Source organism: Uloborus diversus, chromosome 8 (assembly GCF_026930045.1).
Source record: "Uloborus diversus isolate 005 chromosome 8, Udiv.v.3.1, whole genome shotgun sequence".
In the NCBI taxonomy this organism is placed as follows: Eukaryota; Metazoa; Arthropoda; class Arachnida; order Araneae; family Uloboridae; genus Uloborus; species Uloborus diversus.
Window position 1 is genome coordinate 1,121,534 of NC_072738.1, and position 19,719 is coordinate 1,141,252.

At 31.7% G+C, this 19,719-nt stretch overlaps 1 protein-coding gene across 1 annotated transcript in view; it reads right to left on the reverse strand.

Moving 5' to 3' along the window:
- LOC129227859 (putative phosphoenolpyruvate synthase) overlaps window positions 1–19,719 on the reverse strand; it is a 177,501-nt gene that overhangs the window by 40,868 nt on the left and 116,914 nt on the right. Inside the window, exons 23-24 of the mRNA XM_054862478.1 lie at window positions 9,697–9,759; window positions 5,420–5,512 (exon numbers count right to left, since the gene is read on the reverse strand). Of these exons, the coding sequence (XP_054718453.1) occupies window positions 5,420–5,512; window positions 9,697–9,759 (156 nt within the window). The remainder of the gene's footprint in view (window positions 1–5,419; window positions 5,513–9,696; window positions 9,760–19,719) is intronic.

The following is a 19,719-nucleotide window of genomic DNA, read 5'->3' on the forward strand; positions in this document are numbered from 1 at the left end:
GTTGCTTAATAACTTGTTTAATTAAAAGTATATATTTATTTATTTATTATTCCTTTCACAAGTGTCTTAAATACTAATTGTTTAAGTATATTTAACTTTTTGATATTGTGTTTAGTTCGTTTTTTTTTAGGACAAGGAGCCATGTCACTCAAATCTCACCTCCGTTATCTAAACACAAAATGCCATTCCTCATTAACGCGTGGCAGTAATGACATTAAATTTTACTTTCCATGATGCAAAAGAGCCCCCTTGTTTATTTTCAGCCGTAGTTCAAGATTTTTGTCGCAAAACAAGAAGACAGATTTTGTATTAAAAAATAAGTGTGGTTATTGTGACTTCTCACCTCCGTGAACTTGAATTTCAGGGATGTAAATAAATATAAACGAGCTGATGTGTGCATCACATGACTTCCTTTTACTCCAATTTAATGTCATTTCCTCATTATTGGCATTTTTAATTTGATTCAATTGTTTACTCTCTAAATATCACCAACAGTGGCCATATTGAAACCAAATTAAAAAAAAAATCGCAAAATTTGTCGCCAAGTTGGCGACAAAACTTGGCGACCAAAAGACTGGCGATGTATCGCCAAGTGTCCGACAAATTATAACACCACTTGAGTTTTCACCGAAATTAATAATGATTTCCCCCCAAAAAGGGGCAAAAGACCCCCTTAGGAACATCCGAATGCAACCAAAATTGAAGGTGCACAACTAGACCCCACTAGGAGTCTTTGTACTAAATTTCAAATTTGTAGGACGTACCGTTTTTGAGTTATGCGAGATACATACAAACATACGGACATACGGACGTCACCCGAAAATTCGTTGTAATTAACTCGGGGGTCGTCAAAATGGATATTTCGGGTGTCTGTAGGTTCCTAGGCACATATCCACGTGTGGTCGGGTCGAAAAAAAAAACTCAACATTCATTCGGGGGTGAGCAAAATGGAAATTAAGGCCGATTTTTGAGTGAAATTTTTTACGCGAATACAATACTTCCTTTTTTTGTAAAAGGAAGTGAACATGTTTTCATATGCTTAACATGTGCAGATTGTAGCAACGAAGAAAAACCTTTTTTTTTCCGTGAAAAATGAATGAATTAGGCCTATATTAATGGAAAATTCCTCACCTCCGTGAATCTCACCTCCGTGACAGACCTTATCAATATCATTATTTCTGAGGTGAAAATAACTGACGGAGGGGAAATACATCAATCTTAGGCATTCTACCACAATTATAAATTGCCAGTATATTCTCAAATTTATTAAATACTATTTTAACACACATTTGAACCAAAAGGATAACTACTGATTAAGCCGTACTTATATTAAGAGAGCATAATATTAGATTCCAACTGTTCATTAAAATAACTCATTGTTTGCACAATTAACAAAATTAGTACTTTGATATTAAATTGGCCTCAATTTTTCAAACATTAAAAAAATGTTTTCTTTTTTACTTTCTTTTACAAAAAAGGAAGTATTGTATTCGCGAAAAAATTTTTACTCAAAAATTGGCCTTAATTTCCATTTTTCTCACCCCCGAATAAATGTTGAGTTTTTTTTTTCGACCCGACCACACGTGGATATATGCCTAGGAGCCAACAGAGACCCGAAATATCCATTTTGACTACCCCCGAGTTAATTACAACGAGTTTTCTCGTGACGTCTGTATGTACGTAAGTATGTGCGTATGTGTGTGTGTGTATGTATCTCGCATAACTCAAAAACGGTATGTCCTAGAAAGTTGAAATTTGGTACGTAGACTCCTGGTGGGGCCTAGTTGTGCACCTTCCCTTTTGGTTGCATTCGGATGTTCCTAAGGGGGGTCTTTTGCCCCTTTTTGGGAGGAAATCATTGTTAATTTCGATGTAAACTCAAGTGATGTTATCATTTGGCGGACACTTGGCGATATATCGCCAGTCTTTTGGTCACCAAGTTTTGTCGCCAACTTGGCGACAAATTTGGCATTTTTTTTAAATTTTAAACTTGGTTTCAATTTGGCCACTGTTGGTGATATTTAGAGAGTAAACAATTGAATCACATTAAAATTGCCAATAACGGGGAAATGACATTAAATTGGAGTAAAAGGAAGTCATGTGATGCACACATCAGCTCGTTTTTATTTCCGTGAACAAGGCATTTTTTTAATTTAATTTTATTTATGACAAAAATAATTGGAACATAGTTGGACCATTGTTTTTGGTTACTTCTAGTAGGTAACACTTTTATGTAAGAATGGAAAAAAAAAAAAAGAAAGCAAAAGGTTTCGAAATTGAAAAATATTTGCGTTCAAAAATTACGGTTTCTGGAGAATGACCCGGGTTATATTTTTCTTTAAAAAATCTCTACAATATATTTGCAATTTACTGATGCAGAGTTCATCAAAATTAGTCACAGAGTAACAAGTCCATGAATGATTGCTACAAAGTGTTACCATTTTTTCAGAAATACCTTCACATAAAGTTTGTAAAGATCAGTGTGCAATATCTTTTCATAACGTCTGCCCAATATGGTTAGTATTGTTCCTTATTCACTGAAAGTATATAAATGCTATTAATGATTAACACATTACTTTTTTCATCTTGTGGTGAAAGCCTACAATTAGGTTTACCAAGCGTCCGAGATAAGCTCAAACAGTCCTAGATTTTTAGTGTTGTCTTCGGTAATATCCAGAGCGGCCAAAATGTCAGGGGTTTTAAAAATTTTGTGGTTGGCAAGGATTTTGTTTTGAAAATCTAGAGCCGATTCGATGAAACATTTTCTGAATCTATTTTTTAGAACCTATTTCTTGAATTACCTTGTCTGATTTAGAAAAGAGCGTACAAGTTACTAACGAAATTGTATTATTCCATATTTTTTTTTCAATTAGCGTAGACTGTTGAACCATACAACGCAACAAAAAAGCTAGGTGGCGGTTCTAGTTCAGATAAAGTACCGTAGTATCGAATTCAATTGAAAAGAAATGGTGATTATATTTTAAGGTACTACAAAAAATTGGTACTCGTGTATCAATATTTCTAAAAAGAAATGAGTTGGCAACGTGTTTCCTAGGAATATTTGCTCCATTTGAAAGAGGTTTTCAATTAAGAGAACGATTGAACAGCCGAGTTAGTAAAGCTAAATCTTGGAAAGATAAAAAATAGAGCTTTTTTTTTAAATATACAGTAAAACCTGTCTACAACAATACTGTTGAGACCTAAAAAAATATTGTAATAGACAGTTTGATTATTCGTGCTGACATTTTGCTGGGGCCAAAAAAAAAAAAAAAAAAAAAAATTTGTTATAGACAGGTTATCGTTATAGACAGTATCGTTATACACAGGCTTCACTGTATAACATGACTATCTTACGATAGATTTAATTTTTAGGGTTATTCACCGTGACGGAGTGATATCGGGAAGGGTGGTTTACCCCTATAACCCTATAAGCAGTGTTTTCAGAAAAATCCTCACTTAACCTCAACTTTAGTTTTAGTTTTTTCAAAGTTTCAATCATTATTTGAATTTTTGCAATTAAAATTTAAAATAAAAGAAGATATTTTACCTTCTAGTATCCCAATTATCCAGTATTTAGGGATAAATTTCACCCCGTTAAAAGTGTTTGTTGCCGATGACAAAAATACGTGTTCTATATATTTTTAAGTGTTCAATCGATGTGCAAAGTTTTTTTTTTTCAAATCGGTGATTCACACCTGGGGTAGAGTTACTTGTGAGTCACACGAAGTAGCGTTTTGTGTGTTCCTATAGTGTATGTGTACGTAGGGTAGACCGGGGCCGTTTACGGGGATTTTTTTCAATGGATTTTCTAATTTTTATGTATTAACTTAGGAAATTTTAGACATTGCGTTTTTATAAAAAAAATAATGGGGTCAAAATTGGTATATTCAGTTGTTGCTCAGTTTGTGTTTTTAACCTTTAAAAAAAGTTATTTTGAGTCCAAGTCGGTTACGTAAACTTGCCCTGGACAGGTGGCACGTTTACGAATATTTATTTTGACATCTAACGTGGTTCTGTTAGTGTTCTGAACATAATGTCTTATCATCGCTAAAATAAAGCAAATTTATTACAGACTGAATAGTGTAAGCTGAACGGGCATGTTCAGAACACTAACGTGGTTCTGTTAGTGTTCTGAACATAATGTCTTATCATCGCTAAAATAAAGCAAATTTATTACAGACTGAATAGTGTAAGCTGAACAGGCATGTTCAGAACACTAACGTGGTTCTGTTAGTGTTCTGAGCATAATGTCTTATCATCGTTAAAATAAAGCAAATTTATTACAGACTGAATAGTGCAAGCTGAACGGGTATGTTCAGAACACTAACGTGGTTCTGTTAGTGTTCTGAACATAATGTCTTACCATCGTTAAAATAAAGCAAATTTATTACAGACTGAATAGTGCAAGCTGAACGGGTATGTTCAGAACACTAACGTGGTTCTGTTAGTGTTCTGAACATAATGCCTTACCATCTTTAAAATAAAGCAAATTTATTACAGACTGAAAAGTGTAAGCTGAACGGGCATGTTCAGAACACTAACGTGGTTCTGTTAGTGTTCTGAACATAATGTCTTGTCATCGTTAAAATAAAGCAAATTTATTACAGACTGAATAGTGCAAGCTGAACGGGCATGAAGGCAGCACTACATGATTGTAAACTATAAGATACGAATTTGTAACTCAATTAAAAAATAAATGGTAATTTTCAAAACTATATATATAGCCGAAAAATACTGAAAAGGTTTGAGACAATTCGTATCGAAAAATGTATCAGGGGCACGTTTAAGTAAGACACAGTAAGAACGTGCGTAAACGTGCTCTGACGTCAAGGTGTAAACTTGCCCCGTTGCCAAGTTTGGATTTATTTTTAACGTACAAAAAAAATTTAATAACATTTCAGTTCATACAAATACAATTCTGAAAAAAAAAAAGGATAAAATTCTGCTAATTTTCATATACTTGTTCTTTTTTAACTATTATTTATTCACAATAAGCTTCGAAATGTTCAACACAAAATTTACTCAACTTGGTAAAAAACAGATTATTCTTTCTGCATGCTAGAGCGAAGCTCGACCGATGCTCAAAAACTTGTGAGAATTTTTGCTAGGAAGCAGCATCGATCTGTTACGGCTGTTGATTCTCCAGTTAATATTTCTTTTGAAAAAAGGGCACTGCGCAAGCGTGCTCCGGTCTACCTTAATCTTTCAACTAAATGTTGAAACTTCTACGAAGTTCAAAATTCATTGTTTCGTTCTTAAGAAAACCATCATAAGCATTAAAAAGCATAAACTGAGTTGTAATGCGCTCATTGCAAACGCGTCACCGGAAAAGAATTTGGCAAGCTCAGTTGAAACTGCTCCCGAGTATCTTTACAAAATTCGGACAGTTTATGAAGCATACCAAAGCGCATGAAGTTACCTCTTTAACACATCTATGGCCATGTTTTGTCAAGAAATCTCTGAATTTTTCTCCCGCTGAAGAAGTCGACACCTTCAGCCATTGTAAGGCTTTCTAGAAAGAAATTGTTCCATAAATTGAATAAATCAAACAAAGATTATTTCTAAAAGTGTTTCACAAACATTCCAAACGTTCTGATAAAATTGCAAACACACACATTCACATTCTTGTGTTGGACTGAAAAGACTTTGAGCTAGAAAAAAGCAAGATATTTTTTCCTTGGGAGTTAACAAATTTAAATAGCCCTAACAGCGCAAATTAAGAGAATATCAATTTAAAAAAATGAAACTGTTTCTACATTCGGAGATATTCTCGCTTAAATTTATCAAAATCGGCTTTTAAAGGTCTTCGTTTTTTTTGCAAAAATTTTAATGAAAGTGAGTGGTCACGAAGTCTCAAAATGAATTTTATGTTGAACTTAAAATAAATAAATGATTTGCATAGCATAGCATTTCATAATATAAAATATAGGACCTTTTAAAAATATATATTCAAGGCGAATTCAAGAGCACTCACAGAAGAAACATGAGGCTGTTAGTTAAAGTTGTCTATAGACAATGTTTTAAGATATCAAATTGGTAAAAATGCAGTTTTAGGCCATATTTGGATGATTAAGGAGAAATCTACACTTGGTGCAAATAAACTTATGATACAATGAATAACTGTTACTTGTATATAAGCATGTCGATTTTAAATGGGAAAGCTTGCGCTGAAGAAAATGAAAAATATTTCTACTCTGTTGAGAAGCAATGATTGACAACTATATTGGTTTTATCAAGAGAAAACTTCCTGTAAGAACTTATAAATAAAAAGTTACTAATGTTCTGAATTTGATACGCTTAAAATATGTTCGGCTGTGTAAAATGCAAATCAATACGTGCCACTGCAGATAAAAATTATTAGTGTATTATCAGAAGAACGGATATTGTTATAACTCAGAAATAATATTCTCCGTTTGAAAAAAATAATAAAAGCCAAGAAAACATTTTACCATCTGTTTTTTGTACTCATGAGTCCGTTAGTCCGTTCGAAAAAAAAAACAAGATAGCTTTTCACCGTCACTTCACTGCGTCACGTGACTTCACTGCGACCGTTGCTGCATTAACTAATAGACACCAGTCACTTTCTGACAATGTGCAGACGTCACTGTAACGTCACTTTGTGATATTATGAAGACGTCACTACAACGCCGTTTTGTGAAGGTGCCACTGAAATTCGAATGATTACGCTACCTGTTAGGGACTTTACATTCACGTTTTGTGACCCTAACGAGACCCTCATCTGTCCGTCACTCGACTTTCACGTAGAGGTTCAATTTTAGTCACTGTACAATGAGGGACAATAACTGTAACATTGCACATTACACGAGTTTCAAAACTTCTTGAATTGCACAACAAATAATAGATTTTTTTCAGCTACAGCTCAGTTTTAGGACAGCAAAAAAAAAAAAAAAAAAAAAAAAAACATATCTGCAAAACATTTCAATAAAAATGATACTTTCCGAAAATGATTTCATAAAAATAGCTTGGTGTCCTTTTTGTGGTAAAACTGCATGCTTCATGCCTACTTCATTCCGTTTCCAAGCAAATAAGCTACATTTTGACAACTAAATGTAACATGAAAAAAATACTGTTGAACGTTGACTTATATTTTAACGCAACTTGCACAGTACGCATACAATGCTGAGTATCTGAAATTTTGATGAAAGCGTAATTTTTCTAACATATACCTACTTAACTGGGTTTCTGGGTATAGCTGAGTATCGTACCCCTAATTTTAAACTCATGAAAATATTTCCTGATGCTATCTTCGTTACTAATAATAAAGCTGAAAAAAAAAAGTCTGGATATCTGTCTCTCTGGATCTCTGTTACGCACACAGCGCCTTGACTGTACGGCCGATTTTCATAAAATTTGGCACAAAATTAGTTCGTAGCATAGGGCTGAGCTCCTCGAAGCGATTTTTCGAAAATTCGATTTTGTTGTTTTCTATTCCAATTTTAAGAACATTTTACTGAGCAAATTATCATAACGTGGACGAACAAATCACAATAACGTGGACTAGCAAATTACCAAAACGAGGAGGAGCAAACTACCGTATGCGACCATGGGCAAAAAAATTAACATAGCGAATTGGCGAGAAATTCATCATCCATTATTTGTAAAAATACAGGCGAACCAAATGACCTTTTAATTTTCTACTACGGGCAAAACCGTGCGGGTACCACTAGTTAAGAATAAATCAAGTTTTATCTGCAAATTGAAATAGCGATTATGAAACATCTTTCCCTAAAAATAAACTTTTTAGTGAATTTTAGGATGTTCTGTTTATTTTTCTTTTAAACGTCCGCGGATGAGAACTGTAATCAAAGAATAAATCTTTTCAAAGATTTTTTTTTTCTCATCAGAAACTGAAAGGTCGATTTTTCAGTGAAACAATACAGAATTTATCTATGATTAAGTGGGATTGAAGGCCGACTATATCTGGTATTCGATGAATGAAGCATATTCGACATTGATAACTCCTTCCCTTCACAAGGCCAGAAAATTTCCAAGTTGTAAAGACAACAAAATAAAACTTATCAAATAAGGTAAATAAAGTTATCAGTCATGGATCAGGCACTGATTGTGGACCCTTACAACGGTATGTCGTCATCATAGCGATTATTTATCTTAACAACTTAAAAGTGATTATTAGTAAATATTAATAAATATACAGGGTGTCCAGCAAAGGACTCCCTGGTTTCAAAATTAAATATCTCGGAAACAAAGGACGATATTGGAATAAAATAAACGGCATGTTTACTGTGAAACCCATAAAAATCATATACAGGAACTTGTAAATTAGTTTTAAAAACTGCCAACAGGTGGCGCTGCACAATGTAATTGCAATAGGAGTTTATATAAATAGTGCTGTGAAGAGGTTAGTTGTTTCAGCAGTAGTTTAGTCTCCCAGATATGCTTACATATACGCTAGATATTATCGTCCAACCTCTTCGCAGCACTATTCATGGCGACTTTTATTGCAATTACAGCGTGCAGCGCCATCTGTTGGAACTTTTTAAAACTAATTTACAAGTTCCAGTATGTGATTTCTATGGGTTTCACAATAAACATACCGTTTATTTTATTCCAATGTCGTCCTTTGTTTTCGAGATATTTAATTTTGAAACCAGGGATTCCTTTGCTGGACACCCTGTATCATTATAGTCAATTTCATTCGAACGTCGTTCATACCTAGTCAAGAATTTTGTCTTAAAAACGACCAGCTCGCAAATGTTTTCACAGATTTTTACCGGTCCGTAGGCCAAAAAAAGGTTGAGAAAAGCTGGTGTAGAACATTTAGTTTTACCTTTTTCAGTTATAACCAGCACCAGGGACCTTCTTTTGGATCAAACGCTACTCAATTTTTTCAAGAAAATTGCATTTTTAATTCACGTTATTGTCAAGTTGTTATTGTAAATGACCTTGTAACAAAGCTAAGGGGTTTTGAGATTGAAAATTGATTCCTGGGATAAATAAATAACTAACTCTAACTCCAATCCTCACAATCAGTCAATATGTTTTGATTGATCCAACGCTAACGCTCTTGCCTAAAATACACTGATGTACATTTCCTCAGGACGGTGAAAATTAGTTCGCACTATAAATAAAAATTCTGATCATTAGAACTCATATTAAAAAGACTGTTTAGAAATGTTTTGAATGCTTGTAAAATATTATTAAGCGTTTCAATCATAGTAACGATCTTTTACGAAAACAAACTGCATAAATGAATTTTGTGTTTATCATTTCTTGAGAGAAACACATTTCTTTTTTATTGAAAAAAGTACACATACTGTCTGAGCCCGTTAGAAATGGAATTAGTCGGCCAATTAAGTACATTATATCTGAATCAGGGGGGAAGGAAAATTTACAGCGCGTCTATCGTTTATTTCAATATGTTACTCTGTTTAATTTAGAGGTTAAACACATCTATGCAGCAAGCTGGCATCCCAGCAAACTAAGAGATACGTCCGTTTCCACCTGTAAATCAAATGCCCGCCATTCCATCTAACCAGTGGTCAAAAATAACCTGTAAATGAATGTTTGATACGTCAGCTCAAGCGTTTTTAATCCTAGTAATGTCCATTATTGTTGGTATTCTTTTCAGATGTTATGAAATCGCAGTAAATCATTGGAAATTTAATGTCAACATTTTGCTCTGCATAAATAAAAAAAAAAATATTGCATACTTACTTCCGTATCCATTTTCTTGAAATCTTCCGGTTTGATTGCTTGGGACACATGGTATGCCAGACTCTGAAAAGGTAAATAATACACGTAACGTAACTGCGCGTAAACTTATGTGAAACAAAGAATCCACCATCCGTAAACTTAGCGTTTTTGTCCAAAGCTTAATTTTACAGAAAACTAATTGAATCAGGTATGCTATCATGAGCCTATCATATAATCAATCTTTTGCGCCAAGTTTTCACTCAAAGAACATTGATTACTGTTTATTTTTCTTGTTCATCCGTTTGGATGGAAGTAGTATTTAAAACCAATGACCAAATTCACGCGTAAGTTAAGAAGAATACGTTTAACTTACAAAAGTTCAAATTAAAGTTAAATACATTTTTTATATTCATTGTTGTTGTTGTTATTAATACTACTTGAGAGACTCAAGTTCCATTCGCTTAGCGAGGATGGATTTCGGGCAGAAGAGAAGAGCAGTAGTGGGAAAAGGACAGTTCTGCGGCAGGAGGGGCAATCGGGCAATGCATTGCCCCTCCACCCCCTGCCGACCCCCCTCCCACTCTTCCTCTTCCTCCTAACACTTCCTCCCACCCCCTGACGATTGCGCCTGAATCTTGAAGAAGGTGACGAGGCTTTTTTTCCCGAGATTTCGCCCTTCCTCGTTTTCGCTCGGCTACATTTTCGCCCTTCCTCGTTTTCGCTCGGCTACATTTTCGCTCGAGTTTTTGCTCTTCCTCGTTTTTGCTCGCGTTTTTACCGTGAAAGGTTACAGGGATATTTTTAGACTTTGTCGTTTTTACCGTGAAAAGTTTTTGGACTTAGAATATTTTTCCGTAACCTTATACGATGGTTTTCGAGTGGCAACCTGTTTAGGGTATGACAAAACGTCACAATTGTTGTCATAAGAATGTGTGATACTTTTTGTCATGCCATCCTCATGAAGTTGTACAGAGCTATTTCCAGTGTTTTTTTTTTTTTACAAACATACTGGACTTTGTCGTTTTTTTTTTTACCGTGAAAGATTTTCCCCACGTTTCTGAACTTTGTTACAAAATAAATTTATGTTTTAAGTTGACGGTCCCACCAACCAGCCCGGTGTATTAAATACACCCCATCAACTTCTTTTCATCTGCCAATGCAATTTGCATAGAAATGCAGATCAATTTTGAAGATTTTTCACAAGTTAGATCAATCAGCTTTAATATTCAATATGATTTATACATTTTCATGAGTTATGTTTTAATCGCGTTATTAATCGTTTACACTGTCATTTTATTATTTTCATGCATTTATTGTACTTGTAAAAATAAATCCCAACTCTGTTATATTTATCATTCTTTCCGTGATTCTTTTTTTTTTTTTCGGACTTTGAATAATTTCGACGAATGGTTGTCAAGACAACCAAAGTTTCGCGAATTTAATTATTTTTTGAATATTTTTCGCGAATTTGATTATTTCAATGCTTTATGAACTTGGATTATTTTTCATGAATTTGATTATTCATTTTAGAGTTCGAATATTTTTTACATTCAGGTCTTAGACTAATTCGACGTCTTTCGTTCTTTTGATTATTTTCGAGCGTTTCCAAACTTTAAATATTTTTCACAAAACTTTTTTTTTTTCATAGTACCAATCAGCTTTAATATTCAATATGATTTATACATTTTCATGAGTTATGTTTTAATCGCGTTATTAATCGTTTACACTGTCATTATATTATTTTCATGCATTTATTACACTTGTAAAAATAAATCCCAACTCTGTTATATTTATCATTCTTTCGGTGATTCTTTTTTTTTTTTTTTTCGGACTTTGAATAATTTCGACGAATGGTTGTCAAGACAACCAAAGTTTCGCGAATTTAATTATTTTTATTTTACAGAGTGTCGGGAATCGAACACCCAAACTTTGAGTTAGCAAAAACGTATGCTAACCACTATGCTATATTTCCCATTACACTTTCAGTCTTAATGTGAATCTGTACCATGACAACGAATATTACAATTAAATTAATTTTAAAACCATCAGTTAATTCACTCTTTAGTACTAATCATGGCATATCATTAACTGTATTTCAGCTCATAATTGAAACTATCATCATTATTATTATTTTTCATAATAACAAAGTTTTCACTTAAGTAAAGATTTATTTAAATACAACCCATTCGAGATTTTAGATTTGGTTCAACGCTTTGTGGACTTGAAATATATTTTAAACTTTGATTTTCTTTTTCATGCATTTCAAACTTTATCATTTTTATTTTTTCTAACTTGTTAAATTTTCTTAACTAATTTCTTTTTCTTTGTCAAATTGACAAATATTTTTTCTAACTTGTAAAAATTTCGAAGAAATAATTTTCTTAACTAATTTTTTTTTTTTGACTTTCATACAACAAAATATTTTTTCTTACTTGTTAAATTTTCGAAGAAATAATTAACTTAAATATTCTTTCACACATTTTGAACTTTAACGTTTTTTCCTGTCATTTAGCACTTTGATTTTTTTTAAAACTATTTTAGCGTTTTTCAATTATTTTCAGTCTTTAACTATTTTCTTAACTTTTTAGTCTTCAACTAATTTCAAGCATTTCAGACTTAGATTATTTTTTCGTGATTTCGATTTTTTTTTAGTATATTTTAGAGTTTGATCATTTTCTCGCTTGTTTTTACTTTATCGTTTTTTTCCGATATTTTTAAACTTAGAAATTTTTCACAAGTAGTGACAGGAATCGAACCTTCAAATTTTTCAAAACGTTATCATGTCTTCAATTTTTGCAATCATGTCAAACTTGCAATCAATTTACTCGTAGTAGTAATTAACACTTATCATTAACAAATTTTCTCAGATTTTAAAAAATCAACTTAATTAATTTTTTCCAGTAAGCAAATTGCGCACTCAAGTTACATTTTATCACTACATATGCTTTTCAAGAGTTTTATTGAATTTATCACATTTTATTTAATTATTTTTTGATTAGTATTAAACTTAGTCATTTTATCGCTTAGTATTTAACTTAATCATTTTCTTGCTTGTTTTTACTTTATCGTTTTTTTCCCCGTTATTTTTAAACTTAGAAATTTTTCACAATTAGTAACAGGAATCGAACACACAAATTTTTCGAAACATTATCAAGTCTACAATTTTCATCCAACTAAGTTAATTTAAAAACTTGCAATCAATTTACTCTTAGTAGTAATTAACACTTATCATTATCAAATTTTCACGATTTTAAAAAAATCAACTTATTTAATTTTTTTCCAGTAAGCAAATTTCGCACTCAAGTTACATTTCATCACTTTATATGCTTTTCAAGAGTTTCATTTAATTTATCACATTTTATTTAATCAACTCTATTAATTATTTTTTGATTAGTATTTAACTTAGTCATTTTATCGCATAGTGGTTTACTTTATTATTATTTTTTTTTCATACAAGCACTCTTGTTAGAATAAAACAAAATTTTCAACCTTCATGAATTAGAATCACTTTGACTATTTCATTTTCCCAATAATATTTTACTTTAACAACTAATTTCTTTAACAAAATCGATATCATTTATTTTAGTCTTTATCCTTTTCGAACGATACATTCAAATGGACAGCTATACGTTAGATTAAGAAACTTAATCTAAAATTTGACAAATTAAGTTAAAGCTAAATACTGACTAAAATTAAGTACAAAAGACTAACCTTTTTGGGGTGAAATCTCTCAAGTACCAGCTATCGCGAAGTTATTTAAAAACAGTGAATGAAATTGTAATAAGTGGATTGTTAATTATAACTCAATCTCACAAATTACAACTACACGCATGTTTTATTTGAAATCGCTGCATACGGCTGTTTGCCCATCGTCGATTTGCAGAAGGCATGCCGTAAAATCGCAAATCAACTCGGCTGTTGAAAAAAACTACCGTAATCCTACAGCACTTCGGATGGTCCACACAAAACGGTGCGAATTGAGGAAATGACTTTATCAATATTTCTATCTACCCTTTACCGATAACAGATAACAAACCCCACGTGCGAGTATGATTCACCCCTTAGCAAGTACGTCTTGTAAGTGATGTCACTGTTTCTGACCAATTAAAATTAGTTCACGTTTCTCAAATATCAAGCACATAGATCGACAATAGTCTGATGTCAGGTTTTCCAAACAAAATTTTAGATTTTAATTCGTAGTTTCGAATTAATTTCTTTTTCATTTCAAACTTATAAAAAAAAATTTCGAGCTTGTAAGAATATTTCTTTCAAAAACAGATTTTTGATTCAAAACAGTATTTTTTCAAACTTGTAATATTTTTCTACTTAGAAAATGAAATCAAAAATTTTTGTTTTCTTTAATCATATAAAATGTTTTTAAGAAATAATTTCTCAAACTTGTAATATTTTTCCACTAATTAAAAAAAAAATCAATTTTTTTCAATCATATAAAAATAAATTTTTAATCTTACAACAATAAATTTTTCCGCAAAAATATTTTTTTCAAATCAAAATAATAATAATATTTTTGTAACATATTATTTTTTTTCTTTTCAATCTTTTTTTTTTCGCAAAACTATTTTCTTTTTTTTTTCAAAAATTTTCAAACTTACAAAATAAAATTTTTTCAACTGAATCTTTAAACGAAATGCTTTAATTAAATTTCAAACTCAATATCACTTTACTCTTAGTATTAATAACCAATAGCACTTAACCATTTACTCTTTGCACTCTAAGTATTAATTAACACACATGCATTAGAAATAATAATAATAATGTTTAAGATACTTACAAATCATCTACTCAAGCTTTCAAATATCCATCTAGCATGTTATTGTTCATTCGTGTGAGGGAACTTGTAATAAAACTTTACACATCAACCGAAATTATAAGCGAAAATATCACATTTTTAGCACTTAATATAATCCTACAATTAACAAATTGGTTTTAACTTTGAATTTAAGAAAAATAAAAACAATTACACACTTAGTAACATATCTATCGATGTATATTATTTCATGACAAATCACAAATAGGTGAGGATCTTTTATCGATCATGTGACCAACTAAGTTAAGAAAGAGCGTTCTTATCTCATATGAGAATTTATAAGTCTTTAATATTTCTCTTTAATGTAAGTGTACTGATACGTACGAGTTTGTGTATGTGAATATAACTGTGTATTGTTTTCAAACCATTGACATGTTTAAGCTTTACGGTTCTAATTTTGACTTTCCACTTAGCATTAGTCGAAGTCCTTCGCATGTATTAAACTATAGAAATATTACAAAAATTATATTTTCACTCAGTCTTAATTACAAAACCATACAATAAGATGAAGACAACACCGATAGTATAAAGATTACTTACAATAAAGTGCATATAAAAAATATATGTAAGAGTGATTTCAAAGTATAATCCATCAACCATATTCAACAACTCAATCAAAACACAAGTCTCTTTTAAAATGATAAACACAATTTATTCACACACACAGTAAAAGACAATTAAAAAATATATGTAAGAGTGATTTCAAAGTATAATCCATCAACCATATTCAACAACTCAATCAAAACACAAGTCTCTTTTAAAATGATAAACACAATTTATTCACACACACAGTAAAAGACAATTAAAAAAACTTCCATCTTTAAGTAAAACTCTTCAAAACTTTCAAGCGTATTTTTAACATCGATTGCATCAAATAAATCAGACACATGACATTTTAAACATGGACTATCAACATTCAAAGTAACGAAGTCACGAGTCAAGTTTTCCCAATTAACATTAAAAAGAGCCTGTTCGAAAAAAGTGTCGAACTTTCGACCCCTTGTTAATGATTCACATTCATGCACTCTCTCTCATGTAAAAAATGAATCCATTTTTACAATCCACACATTCTTTTTTAGAAAGGTAGTTTATGTTGCATATGAGCTCATCAAATAGTCACTTACGTAGAGAATCAGCCAGTTTACGAACTTCTTGTGATGTATATGTGCTGATTTTATCACATCGACAATCACAGGGATATTTTTTCTCAATTTCCGAAAGGATGTACTCTTTTAGAGTATAAGTCATAAGTTTGTCTTTGACACTACGTGAGATACAAGGGGACGCGTAGCACAATTTGTCAATCTGGCTTTCCAAAAGTAGAATTCTATCAGGCATCAACTGGAACACTTCTCGTTTCAGTTTGAACAATCTTTGCACACTAACACAGATGTTACCATTCGCACTCGACTCTCCTTTTTTTTATAACAAAAGCGAAATCACGGTCTTCGATTAATTTTTGATTTATATTTTTACGTAGGCTTGAAATAAGTGATCTCCACACATCTGGTTCTAAGGAAATACCATCCTTAGTTGGTCGAAGAATACCATCTTTCCCACACGTATATCTTCTAATATGCACGCATGTACGTTTCCGAAAAGTATTCACCTAAAGTGAAAATACAATCACCCAAGTGTATCATATCATCAGGCTGTGGAGAAGCCTCAGTGTTCATTTTCATGTTCGTTGCATCCCATCTGTTCATCTTCAGGCTTCAAAGTTTCAGAATGATTTTCACCAGCCTTAGTCATTCTTAACTCTCATAGGATTAAGAGTCACAATACTAAAACAACTTCCTGCGAACTTAAAAAATAAATCAAACTAGGTTTTAACACTAGCGGGTGAAGAAAAATCCTAAGTACATAGAATAAAATTTCACGACGTCTTTCAAAGCTCAGAATCACTCTGAAAATGATTCTCCAAACATCCACTATAAACCAATGAATATTCACTTTAACCAATGAGAAGTGTACATAAATCTCTTGCTACTGACGTCATAGAATATCACACGAACTTTTGAGCAGAATTGAGTTGTTTTACACAGTATTCAGATTTTTAGAAAATGCCAACACTTTGACTTCCAAATTCATCCTGACCTACTACGAGTAATTTTAAGATGATAGCAGGTTTTCACATCACACCGAATGTCGATGACGGTTTCGCATCTCGCGCATGACATGGTCAATCACGTGTAATTGATCATGTCAATTTGCATGAGATGCTAAACCGTCATCGACATTCGGTGTGATGTGAAAACCTGCTATCATCTTAAAATTACTCGTAGTAGGTCAGGATGAATTTGGAAGTCAAAGTGTTGGCATTTTCTAAAAATCTGAATACTTTGTAAAACAACTCAATTCTGCTCAAAAGTTCGTGTGATATTCTATGACGTCAGTAGCAAGAGATTTATGTACACTTCTCATTGGTTAAAGTGAATATTCATTGGTTTATAGTGGATGTTTGGAGAATCATTTTCAGAGTGATTCTGAGCTTTGAAAGACGTCGTGAAATTTTATTCTATGTACTTAGGATTTTTCTTCACCCGCTAGTGTTAAAACCTAGTTTGATTTATTTTTTAAGTTCGCAGGAAGTTGTTTTAGTATTGTGACTCTTAATCCTATGAGAGTTAAGAATGACTAAGGCTGGTGAAAATCATTCTGAAACTTTGAAGCCTGAAGATGAACAGATGGGATGCAACGAACATGAAAATGAACACTGAGGCTTCTCCACAGCCTGATGATATGATACACTTGGGTGATTGTATTTTCACTTTAGGTGAATACTTTTCGGAAACGTACATGCGTGCATATTAGAAGATATACGTGTGGGAAAGATGGTATTCTTCGACCAACTAAGGATGGTATTTCCTTAGAACCAGATGTGTGGAGATCACTTATTTCAAGCCTACGTAAAAATATAAATCAAAAATTAATCGAAGACCGTGATTTCGCTTTTGTTATAAAAAAAAGGAGAGTCGAGTGCGAATGGTAACATCTGTGTTAGTGTGCAAAGATTGTTCAAACTGAAACGAGAAGTGTTCCAGTTGATGCCTGATAGAATTCTACTTTTGGAAAGCCAGATTGACAAATTGTGCTACGCGTCCCCTTGTATCTCACGTAGTGTCAAAGACAAACTTATGACTTATACTCTAAAAGAGTACATCCTTTCGGAAATTGAGAAAAAATATCCCTGTGATTGTCGATGTGATAAAATCAGCACATATACATCACAAGAAGTTCGTAAACTGGCTGATTCTCTACGTAAGTGACTATTTGATGAGCTCATATGCAACATAAACTACCTTTCTAAAAAAGAATGTGTGGATTGTAAAAATGGATTCATTTTTTACATGAGAGAGAGTGCATGAATGTGAATCATTAACAAGGGGTCGAAAGTTCGACACTTTTTTCGAACAGGCTCTTTTTAATGTTAATTGGGAAAACTTGACTCGTGACTTCGTTACTTTGAATGTTGATAGTCCATGTTTAAAATGTCATGTGTCTGATTTATTTGATGCAATCGATGTTAAAAATACGCTTGAAAGTTTTGAAGAGTTTTACTTAAAGATGAAAGTTTTTTTAATTGTCTTTTACTGTGTGTGTGAATAAATTGTGTTTATCATTTTAAAAGAGACTTGTGTTTTGATTGAGTTGTTGAATATGGTTGATGGATTATACTTTGAAATCACTCTTACATATATTTTTTAATTGTCTTTTACTGTGTGTGTGAATAAATTGTGTTTATCATTTTAAAAGAGACTTGTGTTTTGATTGAGTTGTTGAATATGGTTGATGGATTATACTTTGAAATCACTCTTACATATATTTTTTATATGCACTTTATTGCAAGTAATCTTTATACTATCGGTGTTGTCTTCATCTTATTGTATGGTTTTGTAATTAAGACTGAGTGAAAATATAATTTTTGTAATATTTCTATAGTTTAATACATGCGAAGGACTTCGACTAATGCTAAGTGGAAAGTCAAAATTAGAACCGTAAAGCTTAAACATGTCAATGGTTTGAAAACAATACACAGTTATATTCACATACACAAACTCGTACGTATCAATACACTTACATTAAAGAGAAATATTAAAGACTTTTAAATTCTCATATGAGATAAGAACGCTCTTTCTTAACTTAGTTGGTCACATGATCGATAAAAGATCCTCACCTATTTGTGATTTGTCATGAAATAATATACATCGATAGATATGTTACTAAGTGTGTAATTGTTTTTATTTTTCTTAAATTCAAAGTTAAAACCAATTTGTTAATTGTAGGATTATATTAAGTGCTAAAAATGTGATATTTTCGCTTATAATTTCGGTTGATGTGTAAAGTTTTATTACAAGTTCCCTCACACGAATGAACAATAACATGCTAGATGGATATTTGAAAGCTTGAGTAGATGATTTGTAAGTATCTTAAACATTATTATTATTATTTCTAATGCATGTGTGTTAATTAATACTTAGAGTGCAAAGAGTAAATGGTTAAGTGCTATTGGTTATTAATACTAAGAGTAAAGTGATATTGAGTTTTAAATTTAATTAAAGCATTTCGTTTAAAGATTCAGTTGAAAAAATTTTATTTTGTAAGTTTGAAAATTTTTGAAAAAAAAAAAAAAAAAGAAAATAGTTTTGCGAAAAAAAAAAAAAGATTGAAAAGAAAAAAAATAATATGTTACAAAAATATTATTATTATTTTGATTTGAAAAAAATATTTTTGCGGAAAAATTTATTGTTGTAAGATTAAAAATTTATTTTTATATGATTGAAAAAAATTGATTTTTTTTTAATTAGTGGAAAAATATTACAAGTTTGAGAAATTATTTCTTAAAAACATTTTATATGATTAAAGAAAACAAAAATTTTTGATTTCATTTTCTAAGTAGAAAAATATTACAAGTTTGAAAAAATACTGTTTTGAATCAAAAATCTGTTTTTGAAAGAAATATTCTTACAAGCTCGAAATTTTTTTTTATAAGTTTGAAATGAAAAAGAAATTAATTCGAAACTACGAATTAAAATCTAAAATTTTGTTTGGAAAACCTGACATCAGACTATTGTCGATCTATGTGCTTGATATTTGAGAAACGTGAACTAATTTTAATTGGTCAGAAACAGTGACATCACTTACAAGACGTACTTGCTAAGGGGTGAATCATACTCGCACGTGGGGTTTGTTATCTGTTATCGGTAAAGGGTAGA